Source organism: Copadichromis virginalis, linkage group LG18 (assembly GCF_057382275.1).
Source record: "Copadichromis virginalis isolate Kocher_CV1m ecotype Utaka linkage group LG18, C_Virginalis_male_GT1.1, whole genome shotgun sequence".
Lineage (NCBI taxonomy): Eukaryota > Metazoa > Chordata > Actinopteri > Cichliformes > Cichlidae > Copadichromis > Copadichromis virginalis.
The window spans coordinates 5,491,623-5,510,730 of NC_140635.1; the positions used below are offsets into that span (position 1 = coordinate 5,491,623).

The 19,108-nt window shown below is 42.3% G+C and overlaps 1 protein-coding gene across 3 annotated transcripts in view; it reads left to right on the forward strand.

Moving 5' to 3' along the window:
* larp4b (La ribonucleoprotein 4B) overlaps window positions 1-18,302 on the forward strand; it is a 59,010-nt gene extending 40,708 nt beyond the window's left edge. For 2 of the 3 annotated variants that reach the window (XM_085438036.1, XM_085438038.1), the window contains 7 exons: window positions 405-508; window positions 1,509-1,772; window positions 3,119-3,164; window positions 3,347-3,517; window positions 4,936-5,126; window positions 6,056-6,167; window positions 10,228-18,302. In XM_085438036.1, the coding sequence (XP_085294162.1) occupies window positions 405-508; window positions 1,509-1,772; window positions 3,119-3,164; window positions 3,347-3,517; window positions 4,936-5,126; window positions 6,056-6,167; window positions 10,228-10,560 (1,221 nt within the window). In that variant the 3' untranslated portion in view covers window positions 10,561-18,302. The remainder of the gene's footprint in view (window positions 1-404; window positions 509-1,508; window positions 1,773-3,118; window positions 3,165-3,346; window positions 3,518-4,935; window positions 5,127-6,055; window positions 6,168-10,227) is intronic. The other variant, XM_085438037.1, reaches the window with a different exon arrangement.
* Window positions 18,303-19,108: the final 806 nt, after the last annotated feature.

Genomic DNA, 19,108 nt, shown 5'->3' on the forward strand with positions numbered 1-19,108 from the left:
ATGAGTTACTGTGTGTTTATTGGATTTGGGAAAGAAGAAGTCAAACAGGTGCTCAGTTGTGTATCAAAAACGGTAAATTCACAATTGTTTTTGGATTTAAGATTAAATCAGGACCAGCAGATCAGCACCAGGATTAAATTTAGTTACTTGTGTTTAATATTGACTTTTTCGGTCTGAATAATACACTGTGCTTTCTGTAGTGGCTGCTTTATTAAATATAAACTGTTTAAATTGGTGCTATGAAGCATTAATAGGTTTAGAGCCACTTTCACATTTTTAAGACACTTTTTATAAACATACAATATCAACAACTACATTAGAAAACATTAAGTTCAAAAGTCACACAACTAGCTTAATAATTTGTTACTTAAATGCATCTTATTTAACTGTTTTTCTGTCTCCAGGTTACTCCATTTCACAACAACCAGTTCATCAACGGATTTACATCTCACAGTTTCAAACCAGCGACGTCGCCCCTCACTGTCAGACACTACTCGCCCAGGAACAGGTTTGTTATAGTTCAGTGGAACAATGTAGTTAATGTACGTGCTGTTGGAATAATAAATCCAGGTAAACTGGCAGCATCTCACCTTTCTCCACTTGTAAACACACTGGAAGTTCGTCAGTCGTCCCAGCACATCTCCATCACCCTCACACAGGGTGTGATCAGCTGTTCACCCACTAATGTTGTGTGTATGACACACAGCTGTGTGTTTAAACAAACCGAACATAGAACATAAAACATTTGTTTTTACTTATTTGTAATCCCAGGGGTGATTGACAGATTAACCATATGATGATTATTTACCTGCTTATCAAAGTTTTGAGGTTGGTTTTTTTTGGGTTTTTTTAAATTAAGGATTTGTTACAATATGAATTTAATGGGGTAAAAGTCTGTGAAGTTGTTTTCTGTTGTCCAGTTTTGGTGAGCCCACGTGAGTTTTCTGTTTTTAGCTGACAGGAGTGGCACCAGGTGTCGTCTTCTGCTGCTTTAGCTCTTCTGTTTCGAGGCTTGAGGAGATCAGAGATGCTCTTCTGCGTACTTTAGCTGTAATGAGTGGCTTTTTGAGTTCAGGTCGTCTTCCTGTTAGCTTGAAGCAGTCTGGCCCCTCTGCTCTGACATCAACGAGGCATTTTCGATCATAGAGCTGCTGCTCACTGGATGTGTGCTGTTTTTCATTCTCTGTAAACCCCAGAGATGGTTGTGCAGCTAAAATCTCAGAAAATCAGTTCCTTTTGTATTTCGTAAATAAACCATCAGCATATGGGAAATGATTGTATCTAAATAATTTATCCACTTCCAGTTTCACTGAGTTTGTAGATTTTTTACTCCTCCAAAGGCTGAAGACGCAAGACAAACGCAAAAATGAAATCTCACCATCTGGTTTTACCTGTCACTTGCGGGGTCCTTCACAGAATGAGTTTATTGTAGGCCCAGGGTTCGATTATTCACTTTAAACCCAAGTTTTAATGCTCACATGGACTCACAAGGTTTTCCTTTTCTGCAGGAATCACAGCAAACCTCACCTGAGGCCGACCATCCCCACAGCGGATCGCAGCACTGGGCTACTGGACAGCCCGAGCCTCTTTGCCGGCTTTCCCAGCGAGAGGCTCAATGGGGCTCGCAGCAGCCCGCCAACGCGACTCCCCACCAGCCAACCCAGAACCAGGTTACCCTCCACTGCAGCCTTCCCTCGTAGGGACACTGTGGGCACGGGGCGAGTAACGGAGCCCGCAACCACAGACTACTCGCTGGGGATCGGCCGAGGAAGGTCAGGCACTGATCATTTACTTGTGTAGAGCAATAACTCTGCCACTCCCCTCTGATAGTGCAGGTTTCCAAAGTGTTATGAGAGGAATTCAACAGTTCACGCTGACACTTTGAATGTGGTTGTCCTAAAGTGAAAACATGAGTAAACTAACAGGCTCAGGTGATTCTCTTTTGTTCTTGGACACAATGTCTATGGAAATGGGATGCCACACATTTCCTGAAGTTTTGGTCCTCTTAGGGGAAACAGTCAGTACAAAGTGTGGTCAAAATGTTTGGAAATTGAGCTCTAAAAATGAAAAACCTTACCTGATTTAAATTTGGCCAACCTCCCATTCAGAATCATCTTCGCATACACCTCAACCGGCTCGTTGTGGTACAGCGTCCGCAGCACTTTGTGTTGGGCAGCAGCCCAGGCGGAGGCCCTGTCGGACCAATCGCCAGCCTCGATTCTTCAACTGGATTCAATTTTTGTGAAAGTGGAAAAACTAAAAGCGAGGCGAATCGTGCTCCTGCTGTCACTCCTCGCATGACTCACTCTGTTCAGTCTTACAAACTAACTTTAAACTGAGACCCAGCTCCCATCACCAGTGATCGACCTCCATCCAGATTTTGCGTCACTTTAAAACGAAAGACAAGATTTGCCGTCTGGCTAAATTGCAGAGCAAAGAGTGTAAGTGGGCACAACAGGACTTCTAAGAATAGCAGCCGCATTGGAAGCTGTCTGGACAAACTAAGAGATGATGACACTGAACAGGGCATCAGCCAAATTTGAGTGAGGTAATGTTTTGGAGCTTTTTGGCCACACCTTATCCAAAGCTGTTCTGAGTGATCACCTTTATCCTCTGATGAAACATTTATGTCGTGCTGCCAGCGATCACTTCCAGAATGACTCACCATTAAAACAGCAGATGAGCGAGTTTCTTTTAGAGGACTTGAAGCTGATCTGGTGGCCCAACATCTTAAGCTTTACGTTTACTTGTCTCTGTGTTTAATGGGATCTGGAATTATATATTTTTTGCCCTGTTTCGGCTGTTCCTCAAAAATTAATCGGCTACTAAAAGTTTTGCATGTATCTGGATAAAATGATGAAGTGGTGACATTTCATATCCAGGAGGCCAACCTCCTTGTGCCATCACGATTCTGTGCACCAACTGAGGAACAGAAGGGGAGATTGTGGCTATGTTTCACGTTCTGTCAGATGCATAATTACTGAAACTAGTCTTTGGTTCCAACCTATTAAAATCTTTCAGTCTCAACTAATTAATTCTAGGTGACGTTGTGTAAGGTGAAGTCGGTGTTTTTAGATAGAACGGATGTTTGTAAATTGAGATGTTCTTTTTCTTAAAGGAAAAATGTTTCTGCTTCTAGGAAAAAGAGGGACGAAAAGTTTACAGTAAGTACTGATTTTTATCCTCGTCATTCTGATTCTTTTCAAACTTTAAATTCCACAGTTTTTCTGTGAGTTTATGCTCAGTTTAAAGGAAGCAAACCAAGATTAGTACTTATGTATTCCTTACATCTTGAAAGTGAATCGAAGACTGTTTTGTTTCCTGACTCTTTGTTGCCTCTGTGTAGAGAGTGACGCCTCAGTCGCCGCCTCCGCCCCCAAAACCTCCATCTCCAAGCTTCGAGCTCGGTCTCTCCAGCTTCCCTCCTCTGCCCGGAGCAGCCGGCCAGCTCAAAACTGACGACGTCTTTGACAACCGACTAGCCAGCAGCGTAGTCGTCGGAAACTCCAAGGAACGGGTAGGAACTGATGCTAAACTCAAACTGAGCTATAGGTTTGTCAGTGGTGTGTTAAATTATGTATGAATCAATGTAAACTCCAATAAGCCCTGGAGGTTTATTGTTATATTAAATTAAATCTTCTAGTATAAACAAAATATAATACAGTAAAGTGCTTGGTTAGCAAAGATGATAATAGACGCAGGTTTTGTGGTAAAGATGGGTACAATCACAGCGCCTGCTCCAGGAAGCGCCATTTTGCCGGTTTTACTTTTGTGAGGAGAGCAGTGAGCGTGCAAAAGAAAAATACGATTTTCTTAAAGAAAAAACAATCGGGAGTGACCATGACAAGCTGCCACTCAGCACACAGCATGAAAGTATGACAATAATCCACACACAACACACATCAGCCATGTTGGTGATTTGTTTTTGTGAAGGGTCAGCATGGTTTTGGTGCATGATTTTGAATTGTTTCATAAAAGGTGCCCCAGTGTTAGAAAGAATAGAGAATTCATCCAGCTCTTATTGTGGCTGCCACACAGATATTTCATGGTGACTCGACTCAGGCACTTCCTAAAAACAAAACGGGCTGTTCAAACTGCAACAATACCTTTAAATAGTCTAAGGAGCTTGGAAAGAAAAGCGTCTGGACTTCTAAGTTGCTTGAAGACGTTCCATCTCTCATCCGAGAAGCTTCTTCAGTTCTAAGGTCAAATGGTGGAGATTCTCAGATTTAATCCCTGTGGTGGTTCCCCCTCTACCCAATCACATGAGCCAAGGTGTGAAAACAGGTGTGGGTCACAATCAGCCAGGGTTTCGGGTGAACTCATTGTGAAACCTAGCCCCACCCCATCTTGTGATTTCCTGAGGTCAGAAGGCCCAGGATGTGAGTGGGCGTTAAGGCGTCTGGGAAGGGATCTCAAAACTGGATTATAGATGGCAGACGGTTGGTTGTCGTAAACCACCGCCTCTTTGACCCTAGAACTGAAGAAGCCTCTCAGATGAGAGGTGAAACGCCTTCAAACAACTTAAAGAAGTCCAGACAATTTTTCTTTCCAAGCTCCTTAGACTACGATGACCTGGATGACTGAGAACCTTCACAGACGTACCTTGAAATATGTTGGAAAACTCTTTATTATTTTTTTAATCTTCCTCAAAATAAAGGTGAGACTCTTGAGAGTAATAATCTGATTCTCGAGTGTGTTGGCTCACGATATGGAGCATTAATCTAGCATTTCTTTATGATATGGAAAAACAGCACAAGTATAAAGAAGGCTTTAGGAAGGCACCACCAACACTGCAATTTTAGCTACTGGTCCTGCTTTTTCATTGTACACTGATATACGCTCACCTGTAAAGAACTTCTCCTTCTGCTAATAAAAAGAACTTGCTGTAATACGTCATTTCTGCTGCTTGCTGTTTGCTTGATGTCGCTGCAGAATGTAAGTGCTGAATCCAGTAGTGGAGGCACTCTCTCTCCAGCGGGTCCCAAAGAGCCTCTCCGGTCCTCAACGTCCCCGATGGCCACAACCTTCCAGCCCTCGCCGACCACCCCGACCACGACCCCCGCCTCGACGCTGCCCCCTTCCCCTGGCACGCCGCACAGTCCCGCTCCCTCCCTCCCAGTAACGTAAGAAGCACTCAGATGTTGTTGACTGCAGCACGTAGAGCAGAGTCTGTAAAAAGCCATTTACTGACAGCCGTAGGGTAGAAGATAAGGCTGCGAACATACACAGCATTCGCTGAAATGCTGTCATTAATTATCATAATGGTTCTAGTATCTGTTAAGAAAAGCGTGTAACATAATAGCCTACGATTTAGAGAGAGAGAGAGGATGTGACAGGAAAGGTGCCATCCACCCACGAGAACAGCCTGACATTGCAGGTAAAGACGCAGCGTTTTCCAGGAAGCTTGTGAGCCTATTTCAGATCATTATAGGAAGTAAACGTGACAGAAAATGGAAATTAGGAGTATTAACTACAGAACTGGAAAGGCAGCCACACACCATACCTGCAATGGCACTGTGACAGTTTCTCACAGCTATGAAATGTGTCATTTTGGACATTTTAGTCATGTGGCACCATTAGGCTTCATTCTCTCACCCTGAAATGGGTGAGGGTTGCCACAGCGGGAAGCTCCGGATGTTTTATAAGGCAGAATTTTTATAGTGAATACTTTTCATGTCTGCTCCTGGGAGCAAACGCTTGCTTCTTAAGCAAATGTGTAAACCACAACACACGCACGTCTTCCAAACTCCTAGTGGTTTAAAATGAGTCCTCCTAAGATATTACCGAGGCTTTGTTTCTTTAAACTTAGGTCTGTGAGAAAACAGTCCTGAGCTGCACAAGAAGATAATGTTGAATATTAGGTTGGCCACATTAAGGTGAGGAGGAGCTTTCTGATTAGATCTCGTCTTATTACAGTCATCAGTTTGCCTCTTCATGTTGCACTGATCACTTCTTTAGCCATTATGTGCGTTTCGAGGACTGCAGACCTCCTAAATGATGTTAAATTCATTATTCCACCCTAATGCTGTTGGCTCATGTTTCTTTATTCCAGGGAGGTGAAGGTGACAGAGGTGAAGCCGAAGGAGGTGCAGCTGTCTGTGGAGCGAGTTCCTGGGACTCTGTCCACTGCAAGCAAATCGGTGCAAGTCAACGGTGCTGCCACAGTCAGTATTGATTCCTCCTTTTTGTTTTGTTTTTTCTGCTCACCGGCGCTTTTTAATATTTGCTGCCTCTCAGACACCTCAGTCACCATTAAATAAATCTCATCCTGAAGAAAAGAAGGCAAATTAATTGCACCTTAATTCTGCGCAGTCTCGTACTGATTTTGATTGCAGACAACTCGATTTCTAGAGGAAAAAACTGTGCATTTTTAAAATGGACACATGTAGCAGCCAAAAAAGCTTTACTTGTAACAAGCCAAAGGCAAATTTCCTCTTACAGCTTTAATTTAGGTCTGTGTGAGGTGTCAGAAGGAAACGGTGCATTTTGAAGAAGAAAATCTGTTTTGATGGAGGGGCGAAAAAAACAACCCCTGCTTTCCTCTCAGCTTTGGTCTTTTTTTAAATAGCAATAAAACACGAGCCAAGGTCTGAAACGTACTGCTGCTAAAACAACGACCACACACACACACACACACACACACACACACGCGCGCGTAGGAGTGAACAGAAACGGATCTGGCAAATTAAATACAATCAACATGCCAAATGTGGGTTCAACAATCATATCACTGCTGTCATGTTGAACCTCTTAATCTCTGAAATGTTCAGGAGCCAAAATTCTGAATGTTTTTAGCTCAGTTGCCGTGTTTATTACAGCGTTTTCCCAAACTGTATAAAAGGGAACGTTTGTAGTTACAGGCTGTCCCCAGCGTTATATTCATACATGGAAAAGTTTGATTGACATGTGCCTGCATCGGCGTGAAATACATTTTTTCTCATCTCCTTGTTTTCATGTTTGTTGTTTATTAATAAATTATATACACTTAATAAAAATTTGCCTTTGGATTGAATTATCAGCCAAATTCTTTGATTTTCAATATTTTCAATTTTAATTTTTCAGTCCTGACATTAAAGTTTCTGCACACGTTTAGGAGACTGCTGTGTAGTGTAAACCAGCGGCCCCCAACCTTTTTTGCGCCACGGACCGGTTTAATGTCCGACAATATTTTCATGGACCGGCCTTGTCGTGGATAAATACAACAAGATAAAACCAGTACCGGTACCAAAAAAAATAAGATTTATACATAACACACGGGAAAAGACCCAGGCAAACAGAGTTAACGATAAAAAAGATTAAAAAAATAACGCTAAAAACCCTGAAAACCGTGAATTTCACACCCGAGCTTCAACTCTCGCTGCCCGCTACCAAAGGACTCATGGTCACGCTGGTGTAAACCAAACAGTGAGCTGCTGTGAGCAGATTGAGGCAGAATCTGTGCAAAAAAATAAAATCCCAACACAGCTGATGAATGTAAGTAAACAGAGATCAGCTGAGCAGGTACAGAAACTTAAATCCCACAGTTTGCCTGGTTCTGTTGTATTTTTAGAAGCTTCTTTACAGTTTTACTGACTTCGAGCTGTTGTAATGTGGGCAAATTGTAACTGTTATTGGGAACAAAGTCTATCCCTGATGCTTCACTTCAGTCTGTCCTTCTGTTTGGGGTCCTCTCTTTCGGCTCTCTCTGTCACTTTGTGGCTAATGGCTCTCTCTCTGAGCCTGTCCCTGGAGATGTCTTCCTGTTAAAAGGGAGTTCTTCCTCCTTTACAAATGTCTGCCCACCAAAACTGTGTCTAAACTCTACAAAAGGGCTAGAAAAACAAAATGGTAACAACACACTATATGTGCACCACACAACAAACATCGACTTGTTCCAAAAGGTGGAGGGAATTTGTGCGGAAAACTCTATTTAGTAGGGGTGCAACGATACACAAAATTCACGGTTCGGTTCGGTTCGATACTTTGGTGTCACGGTTCGATATTTTTTCGATACAAAAAAATGTTCATGCCTTTTTAATTTGTCATTTATTAAAATTATAAATATATATTTTAACTCAAAAGTACAGTTTTTAAATTTAACCCTAACCAGCGAATGCGCACCTGCGGACCACTTATGTGCAGCCCTGGTTATTTAGCTCGTCATATTGCAGCCACAGAAATTCTTTTGTCCATGAAACCATAAAGCTGCACTTTCTTTTTGCCTTATAGTCTCATTTGTCATAACTTCTCCGTTTTGCGGTAAGCTTTTCTTTGGCTGTCACTTCTTCACCCCGACCTGTCTTATTTGGCTCAGCAGAACTAAAATATATATCCTGCTACTTTTACACACGGACTCACATAAGCTCAGCGATTCTCTGCGCGATCAACCTCTCACATGTTTAAGCTGCGGGAGATTTCACTTGTCATGTTTGCGTAGTAAGCTAACGATTAATAAGACGATGTCAGAGGAATTGGTGCACAAATTATCATCACTCACAGATCAGTGCTGTCATTGCAAAGTGAAAGCAAAAAAACAAGCGCAAATTCAAACGCGATTTCAATATGTCACATATTGACAGTGGCTCACCGATGCCAATGACATAATTACCCAGCTACATTTCTGAAAGAATGCAAAAGCATTGACATATATTTTTCCTACAATAGCCCGACGGGCAGGGCAGAGGTAGATTTTGGTAGCCCGACTGAAAAAATCGCTAGCTCCGGGACGTCAGGCTAGCGATTTTGCAAGCCCTGTATCTGATTGAGGAATCACTCATCTTTGGAAAAGAGAGTTTATTACAGAGAAATGTCTCTTTCCAAAATAAAAGCTATACTATCCGCTTCTTCTGGGCTATATTCTCAGCAGCATAAGGAGAATCATGTGCTAACAGCTGTCTAAATGACTCTGCTAAAGTTAGTAGCATGCTTGTTGTTTTTGTCTTTGCACTAGGATGATGTCGGCGTAAATGTGCAGTCATATTCGTTGTGTTCCCACTAGTGCTTTCAGGTTAATCTCGTTGAAATGACCTTAACGCCACAACACGGCAAATCTCCGTTAACGAGCTACCGCCGATCGCCCCGTGCATGGGGCTAGACGGCCAACACGTTAACGAGCTAACTGCGCTAACACATTAGTTCACACCCATGTAATTAAGCATTGCATGGCACATCCAACATACTGTTTTACTTTAGTCCATGACTCGCTTACCTTCAGGGTCATACGTCACATGAAAACCAAAATAATTCCAAACGCCAGATCTGAATGAGGGTGGGGGAGGTCCATCTTGCAAGGAGAGCTTATCTTCTGTCTCGCTAGCTTGCCCTGCGCTCTTCCTCCTGACTATGCTGTCTGTGTTGAGCGCTCAGTGGATCTGCGCTCGACAGTGCAGCCTAGGCGGAGTAGTCGAACGCAGATTCACTGAGCGCTCAACACAGACAGCATCGTCAGAAGGAAAGTTGATAAAATAAATTACAAATGTTGTATTGTTCGATACATATGCGTACCGAACCGAAAGCACTGTATCGAACGGTTCAATATCGATACGAATATCGTTGCACCCCTACTATTTAGATTCTTCATTACTCCACATATTACTAACAAATTTCAAGCGCACCAGCAAAAATGTTGGAGACAGTGTGGTCACCCGAACGCCAATCACTCTCATATCTTTTGGACGTGTACACAATTGACTTCATTTTGGGGCAGTATATCCAAGTTAACAGATGACATCATGTCCTATGCCATCCCTAAGGACCCCAGGATCTTCATCATCTAAAAAGGCCATAACAAGGAATTGGCTTAAGAAGGATCCTCTCCAAGTAGAGCAAGTGCTAGAGATTATAGAGGACATGCATCTGATGGACAGACTGACTTTCTTTCTATGACTTAAAGGTCATCCTTTTCAACAACATTGGACTAAATGGCACAAATATAAGCAAAGACCTGAAGATTCTGTCACTTAATTCAGCTTACCTTTCTATTTGTGTGATGCTTGGACCAATTTGTTGTTGGGGCTCTCCTTCTGGAGACACGTGTGCTACAGGCCTGAACCTTTCCAGGCATTGTATGTGAGATGCATGTGAGGAAGTTCGTTACTGACGCTAACGGACCCATACGGGGATCTAACTCTGATTCTGTCCTGTTCAAGGTGGAAATGAAAACCACTCGTTCACAAACTGCCCGCAGACGAGCTTTGTAAGGATGTGTGCAGAATGTTTTACAACTGTCTTGTGTTTTCCTGCTAGGAGCAGAGGAAGCCCTCCTACGCCGAGATCTGCCAGCGGGTGAAGGATACCCCGACGTTACAGCAACCAACCACCCCTAAGGAAGCTAAGCCAGCCTGCGCCGCCACAGCAGGCGAGGAGAGGAAGTGCCCCGACGCCTCCACGCCTTCAGGGGAGGCCAAGGCCAGAGAGACTTACCACCCCTCCTCCAAACCCAGTTCAACGGGTGCCACCACAGGCAGACCCCCGAAGGAGGTCCGAAGGCCGGGTGGGCGGTGGGCCTCTCCGCCCCCACACCCAGGGAAAACCCCCAACAAAGATTCCCACCACACCCCACCCAAATCCCCGCAGTAGGGTGACCTCCTTTCCCTCCCCAAGTCCTCCAACCCCACTACTATGCTCCACAGATGCGTTTAAAAAAATAAAGGAAATACAAGTCAGGGCTACTCGATACTTATATCCCAGAATCACCCGTCACAAACAAGCATAGAGGACGCCTTCTTTTCTGGATCAGGGCTTGCAGACAAAAAGCACTTTACTGTGCATGTAGAGCACCGTTTCTTTTTCTTTATATTCTATTTATTGTTTTTGGTTTTTCACTTTTATTTCTCCTTTTCTCTTTTTGCATTACGTAGTGGTGTCAGCCTGTCAGGTGGCACAGACAACACTGAAATTTGTTCATTCTGTCCAAACGGCCTTGTGGGATTAAATTAGCTGCGCGTGTGTGTGTCTGCGCGTGTGTGTGTGTCTGCGCGCGTGTGTGTGTGTCTGCGCGCGCGTGTGTGTCTGCGTGTGTGTGTGTGTGTGTGTGTGTGCGCGCGCATGTGTGGGAAGCAGCAGGGCATTGTTGGAAGCCACCCCAAAGGATGATGGGAAAGGGTGCATAAAACAGACTCCATCTTGTTTGGCTGTCATAATGAGGGGTTTGTTTGCATGTTGAGTGGCAGCATTGTGCAACTTTAAGTGGCTTAATTATGGGTCATTATTAGTCCTTTTGTTTTTAAATACATATTCACATCCATATGCAACTCAACATCACAAGAAGACTTGGATCCTTTGGTTTACATAGAATTTTTTGCAGGTTTGTTTACACTAGGTGGCTTTATGTCTTTTTGGGGTTTTTTGCAAACCGTAGTTGGCTGTTGGTACAGTAATTGGTCATCCTCCCCTCGGCGTCTTCTCCCTCTGATCCTGTTCTTAAAGGATCACCCCTCCTGCTGTTATTCCCTCTCTGTTTTGCTAACATGCTAACTCACCATAGTGTGCGTCTGTGGCTTAACGTGGGGTCAGTGCTGTTTTGTTTTTTGTTTTTTTTAGTATCACACAGGAAGGGCACATGACTTTTCTCTAAAATGAGGCATCTTGTTGTAACAGTGAAAGTAGGTGAGGTGTTGCTCACACTGCATATGAGTCTGCAGACATTTAACTAGTCAGGAAGCTAAATTCTCTCCCCGCTTTTCATTTCCTGTCAAACTGTTGATCATTATTGTGGAAGGAAGGAAGATGCAGGGCAGGTTTTAGGCTGACAAACTTAAAAATCGAGCGGTGACGAGGAAGCCGCTTCTTCCCATCTGAAAGGGTTTTGTTTATTCTGGAGGCGAGGGAACGCTGGCAAGCAGGAAGGAGGAAATTAACACTAGCTACCAGCTATCAGCTCAGTAAACACGTCTGTTTACAGGCGCCGAACGGAGGGTTTTTTGGTTTTTGTTTAATTTTCTGGAAATCTGCTGAGACACAGTGACTCATCAGGAGGCTGAGATGTGTGTGAGTTTCCTGCCATAAAATGGGACAAGTCCAGAGTTCAGTGTGGCGATTTGATCCAGTGGGAAGTTTCCTGTTCAAACTGTTCAAACCTCCTTTCAAACGGTGGCATGTTTGTAGTTCTTTCTCCTACTTATGGTGCTAGATAGCAAAACCTGGAATCTGTTATTACAACTCCTCTGATACTGTAAGTAGAAATACTTGATTTACATCTGCAGACGTTTAATTGCACTGTTGTTGTTTTCTCAGACTCTCGCAAGCAAATTCATGTGATTAATCCTACCTAAAGTGAAAAAAGGGACTAACTTTGTTTTGTTTTTTGGGGAGGAAGTTGGGGAATGACACACACAGTTCAGTTTTCCAGGAGGGAAGTTGACGAACACCCTGCTGCATCATCTCCATTGACACAATCACTGAAGCTTTTTTGTCTTGTCGGTCATGTTGAAGCATCTGTGCAGCATTAAATTTTTGAAGACTGATGCTTAACGTTTTTTGTTCGTTTGTTTGTTTTTGTTCGGTGCTGCTTGAATAGACATGCAGTGGTTTGGATTTTTAACTTTGGGTTTTGGGTCAGTGAGGATTTTGTTGGAAAGTGGTGAAAATGGGGAAGTGGGATGGTTGAATAGACAAGTATATTTTTATGAAGGTAAATAACGAGTGGATTTTTTTTTTTTTTTTTCTGGAACGTGGTTTGCAATGTTGAAGTGAGAGAGCGATAATTTGGCTTTGGGGGTCCCATCGGGACTCGTGAACAGCCTTAAACCAAACATTTAAGTGCTGGAAGGTTTGGAGCAGGAAGGTGTGTAAAATCCATCCTTGGGGTGAAAATGTTCCGCTGTTTTCCTCAAGTCTATACCACTAGGATTGTTTATTATTGTTGTTTGGGGGTGTTTTTTTTTTTTTTTCTTTCCTCCTCTCTGTCGGCGTGCTTTGTTGTTTTCTTCTAGTTTGTTTGCACTCTTTGATTTCTCTGAAAAAATTGGAAAAGATCAACCGGAGCACACGGGACTTCCTCTGTTGCCGCTTCACTCTGGTTACCTTTGATAAATGGCAGCAGACAGGAGGACGATTTAAAGCACAGAGTAAGAGGAAACATCCTTTACTCACCTCGAGCCTGGCTCGTTTGAAGCGCCGGCACCCAGTTGGTCAGAGCTTTCATGGGACATAATCGAAGCAGCGATTTTATACCAGAGCTGGTGGAAAATTTTGCATCCTGCACCAGAGTGAAGTAGCAAGCTCGCACGTTCAGGGAGGGCAGCTCCAGCTTTGGTTGGAAGGTCTGCCTACTGTAGCAACCACTTTGGCAGATAACCAACCGAGTGTGTTTTTTAATTTGAATGTAACTGTCTGAAAAATGACTTAAAAGACTTCCCTCCCTGCTCCTCGGTCATGTGCTCGGGTTCATCTTTTGAAGTCGTCACCTAAGATGCAAAAACACCCTGAAAAAAATAAATAAAAACCACTGTACTATACACAATATCTGTTTAGGTGGGACCTCGCATGTCTCGCTGAAGTCTTCCTGCAACAAAAAGCATTCTGGGTAATCCCACTAAGAGAAAACAGGAGCCTGGAGAAGGGAAAGCTTCATTTAAAGAGCCTGTACTCCTGGTCAGAGCTACTTTTGATTTGGATGCTACAGCTTGAGTTTAGTGAAAAAAGAAAATATTTTTTTATTATTTTGAAGGACTGAGATGCACTTGGATGGGTCTATTATTTTCTCTTTTTTGTTTTCCTCATTGGTGGAAATGGTAAAACAAATGTAAATGCACCATATCCACTTATTTATAAAGCAGTGCTGTTTATTCCACAAGAAATATCATTAAGTTTTCTTTTTGGGAGAAGGAAAAAATGATGTATTGAGCTCTCAATATATATACACACACACACACACACACACACACACACACACACACACACATATATAAGTGTGTGTGTTAAAAAAAAAAATCCATCCAGTGTTTGAGAAACTTGAATTTTATTTAAACTTGAAAAATGACTTTGCCTTAACTTTTCTACAAGACAAGCATAGAGTTTTATTTCTTTTCAGAAAAGATCCCCAAAATGTTAACGAAGCGTGAGATGTGGAAATATTTAGTCACACCAGACGTCACAAGTCTTACTGCGAGAGAGAGAGTACAAATCTAGCAGCGTTTCCTTTCTTTTCCTACTTTTTGTTTTGTGTAAAATGTACGAAAAATCTTGGGTCGTTCTTTTGGTTTCTTGTTCAATAGTTTCAGGTTTTTTGGTTTTTTTGTGCAGGGGGGTGGGGGGGGATAAAAACCTTGTAATTGCAAATCTAGTCAATACTGTATTAAATATGTGCACTTTGAAGTGTGTGCTTTGCTTGTACAGATGTAAATACTCAGAAAAATATAAGAGGTACCTTAAAATGATTATAAAAATATATTGATCCTTGTTAACTATAATGTCGCTATCGAGCTGGATGTAGAATATAAAAGAAAAAAAAAAAAGACGTGATGTCGTGCGTTCGGAGATATTTTTTCTTTAACTACTATTGTTTTTCAGTTTGGGTGTGCTGAGTTTGATTCCTGCTCCGCTCTGCAGTGTGAGCAGATCATTTATTGTATTTTTTTTGTTTTCGTTCTTTCATTCCTTTTTAAACTTTCGCTGTGGGTTCGGTCGCACCTGGATGCTCAGGTGCGACAGTAACCCCGCCCTCCCTCTCCTCAGCGTTCACAGTCTGTGGTTCCGACAAAGCCGAGTGTCCACCGGCATCCTCTTCGAAGCTCTGGCTTCTTTTTCTTTCACTGATTACAGTTGATTTTGGGGGAATTTTCCTCACAGTGTGTTTGCTTTTTGGACAGTCTGAATGAAGGTTTTTAGCAAAACAAAAACAAACAAAAACAAAGCACTACATGTTGGATATTTACTCTGTTTTTGCCATTGTTGAGTACTCTGCTAACAGTGCCAAAAGATGAGACGTGACATGAAAGCTGCAGCTAAAGGCATTAATGCAAAACTTTAGGTAACACTAATACTTAAGATGAGATGTTCATGCATATGCAGCTCAGTAGGCTATAATCAAACTGCACTGTGTCCACATTGGTCGGGCAGCATGACTAGACTGCAGCTTTTATTTGAGAATATTAGATATCCTCGTTCTGGCTCCAAATATCCACCAACTCTGCTTAACGATGACCATCTGAGGGCTTATTGGTTTTTGTCTGATGAGCTCAAACTCTATTTTCTGCTTTCTGTCCATATTTTAGGATGAGTGAGTATCACAGTTTTGGGGGAATCAGATTTCAGGAAATGAAAAGTCTGAGACCAGGAAGCGATGAAGCTAGGTTAGCAGAAAAACACTGGACGCCTGGCTCTGTCATGTTTTAAATCTGTTTTAAATTTCACTTGTCAACACATTTGATTTTTGCACATACACCAGTTTAAATGTGTGGAAAAATAAATAGAAACCAAATAAATTGCACATTTCTGTTGTTAGTCAGTGAACAGCACAAAAAAAGGCAACTAAACCTCACAAATCTTTTTGTGTGGCAGACCGATTATTGGTTCTTACGTGTTTTGTTAGATAAGCCATTTTTTGGTTTGTTTTTCACAAACAGAGCCACGTGCTTTATTATAAAGGACAGGCAAATACTCAAAATAAATTTTTTTTAAAAATTAAGTTTTGTATTCATAGAACAGCTAAAAGCTTTCCTGCAAAGGACTAAGCTTCAGTTTTAAAACAGGAATAGTTTTGCTAGATGTCGTTTCTCAGATTTAGTTTGTTTCACTGGTTCTTGTGCTCGGCCCTGTCATACACCTGTTTATTTAATGGGTTTCTTAGAGCTTTGTTACTGATTTTTGGATTTATCTGTGATAAATCGCAGCGTTCAGATTGTACCAACCTGCACAGTTAGAGCCAGAGATGATCTTGAAAAGCTATTCAACTTCCTCTTCACCTGAAACTGAACAAATTTTGCTGCAGACCAACAGGGGGCACCCTGAGTGAACCAGAGTGAATCAAGCAGGTTTTGTAGTTTTCACAATCATTGATAAATTGTCAGATTAGAAATAAAACAGTTGGTGGGCTTTTAGACCTTGCCCATAAAATTCCGGCGTTCGAATCCTTTCAGATTGACTGGATTTACGACAGGAAACACTCTTTTGATGGTTTTGGTTTTCACACAATAATGAGATGTTAGAAGTGTAGATAAGCCACAGTGGAAACTTCAGTGTGCCTATAATAAGCAGCTGGTCGTGGTGATGCCATCAGGATACCATGGAGGTGGTTCATGCTCCACTGATGTCTCTGGCAGAAACGCATTTTTCTACAGTCGGAAACCTGTAAAAATCTAAAAATTTAGCTTTTATTAATCATTTCAACCACTTCTGTCAGAAACATGGTGAGGGGAAATGTTTACTGGAAGTTCAGAGAGTGGGAAGAGTTGTTTAAGTCCAATCTGACCAACTTCTGCAAATGTTGAATTCTCAGTTTATCCATTTCTCTGTGCGTTTGGGTCGGGGTCCAGTAATCCCTTTGGTCTGATTTCATTTGGTAAGCCTTTCAGATGCTGGACAGAAAACCAGAGCTTTTCAGACAGAAATCAATAAAAAGAAAGCCTGAACCATCGAAGCTGGCCAATCAGCAGCTAAACCGACTTTGACGTACCATCGGGCGGATGCTGGTTTGCTGAAAAGAGGGATTGTTGGTGGACACTTCTTGGTTTAGTCGAGGCGATGTGATGTGTGACGCCCATCAGAAGCTTCCCAGTGAGGCACATCTTGAACACTCGGCACTTGAGGTGGGGGATTATTGCAGCCTGCCGCCAGGTGACGACGAGTCTCGGGCCCTCGGATTGTGCATTTCGTTTAAAAAACAAGGCGACTGTTTGGAGTCGTCATTGCGGCTGTTTGAGATAAAAGTTTCCTGCCCAGGTGTCGATGTGAGCGCGAGACATCCAAGGAGCCCAAAACCATTCGACCTGCTCTGTGCAGTTTTGTTTTTTTCTCTTCAGATTAATGTTTGTGATTTCTTGTTCATGTTCATCAGCTCCAAGATTTCCTCTACTGAGAAATAAATGTACAAATGTTTTGTTTTTTTCCTATGTGCTTTTTTGTTTGTTGGGGGGGGTTAAAGGCTCAACTGGAATGAGAGTAGTTTACCTTGTTCAGAGCGATGTTTCTCACGTACAGTACATTTAACACGCAGTTTGAGATGTCTGTTAAAACCATTTGATCACATGTGGACTGCAGTTCGATGTGGCAAAGAAAACCAATAACCGTGCCATTATACAACAGTCGTTTAACCTGTACATACATAGCTGAGCGCTTACCGTCTCGGGCTTTTATTTTTGTTTTTTACTTTAAGATGTGATTTTCCTGTTACTGGAAGCCTGGAGACACCTTCAGTTTGACACCAGTGACTGCAGGAGCGTTTTTCACGCGGTGTAACTTGCGGTGGATCCCTCGCCTGAGGTCGAGGCGTCTTCTGCCTCTGGTGGCCTCGAACTTTGAGAATACAAACTGGGCATCTCTGAACTGTGAATGTGTGCATGTGTGGAGAAAAAAAAAAAATGTACCACCCAGCTAATCCAGGCCGATGCAAAAGTGACTCTTTCCACAAGCGCGGTACCTCAGACTGGATGGTACCGCTTTCAAAGGGATCTCTTATTCTGGCGGGAAAGACACCGCGAGCTCCGCGCCTCTTCAGTCTTGCCGGCGTTCATCCAGATGCTCAGCGGTGGCATTTTTGAAGGAGCTCCCTTTTCCTCGTGGACTTCTGCATGGAGCGTCACACTTCATATCAGCCTGTTGGTCGCCTCAGACCTCCTTCCTGTTCGTCCATTTTGACAGTGCCATTTTTTTCTTTTTCTTTTTTGGTTTGTTTTTTTTTGTTTTTTCCTCCACGAGGGTTGCATCTTGTCATTTAAAAAAAAAAAAAGACCCCCTTGTGTTTTTGTGTTTTCATTTTGTTTTTCAAAGATGTATAACAATGAATGCACATCTGACTGGAAAAGGACTATGAACTCACTGTGGTTTAACTCATTAACACTCTTACCATGCTACGCTAACAGCTGTGGACAATCGACGACTCCACCGTGTTGGGGTTTGGACAGATAATTTTGCCTAACGACACCTTTAACAGACGTGGAATGGAGGTTTGCGATCAAGAGGGCTTCTCTCTATTTTTTTTGTTTTGTTTTTTTGTTTGTTTTTGTTAATTTTTTTTGTTTGGGTCTTTTCTTCCATCGAGACTGGAATCAAGCGTACATGTCAGCTATAGATAATTTAAGTTACTCTTGTGTCATGATGTAAACTGTCTAATTTGGAGAAAAAAATGTAGCTTACTGAAAAATAAAGATTTAGGCACTGTTGAGGAGCTGCCGTGTGATTTTTTTTCTTTCTTTCTTTCCAAAAGGTCTTTTCAAACCTTTCTTGTTAGTTGTTCCATAATTACAGGAACTACAGTCAACATAGAGAAAAATTACACCAAGTTCTTCCCCATGAGCGGGGGGGGGGGAAGTGAAAAACCTTTTTTAAGCAATACCTTGCAAAAAAAATCTGATTGCCTTCAGGATGTAAAGTTCAAAGTGGCACTGTTATATTGTTATAAGCATCAATATGCATCACTCAGAATCAGCTGTTTGAACAATGCAATCCAGGATAGAAAGAAAATATCTCTTTGTCGCTGCCGAGTTTTGGCTTTTGGGAGAACTTTTAGAAAAGCCTGATCGTAATAATTCGCAGTAGCAAAGAAGTGTGAAAGGCACAGAGTCGTTCTCAAGCGTTACTCTGAAAGGAGGATGTTTCCAATTTTGGCGATATTGTGATAAAACAGTGATACGTTGTTTGATGTGACGGACATATCCTGGTGTAAAATGACATAAATGCCATCGAGAGTATCTGTTTAACCAAATAAGGTTTTGAAATCCATGGAAATCCCAACCATCGCTTTAATGATTCTCAGCGGTGGGGGAGGGGGCAGCAAATTTTTTGGGGTGGCCGGAGCCCCCTTTGGTGGCACCACTGCATGAAGGTCTTTAAGAAGTGGCTTTAGTTTAATTTGTCGTCTTTATGTCACAGGTAAATTGGGTGTTATCTGCATAGCAATGGAAATTATACTAATAATATAAACAAACAACACTTGTCTTTCAATTGAAAACACTTAAGATGTTGTATT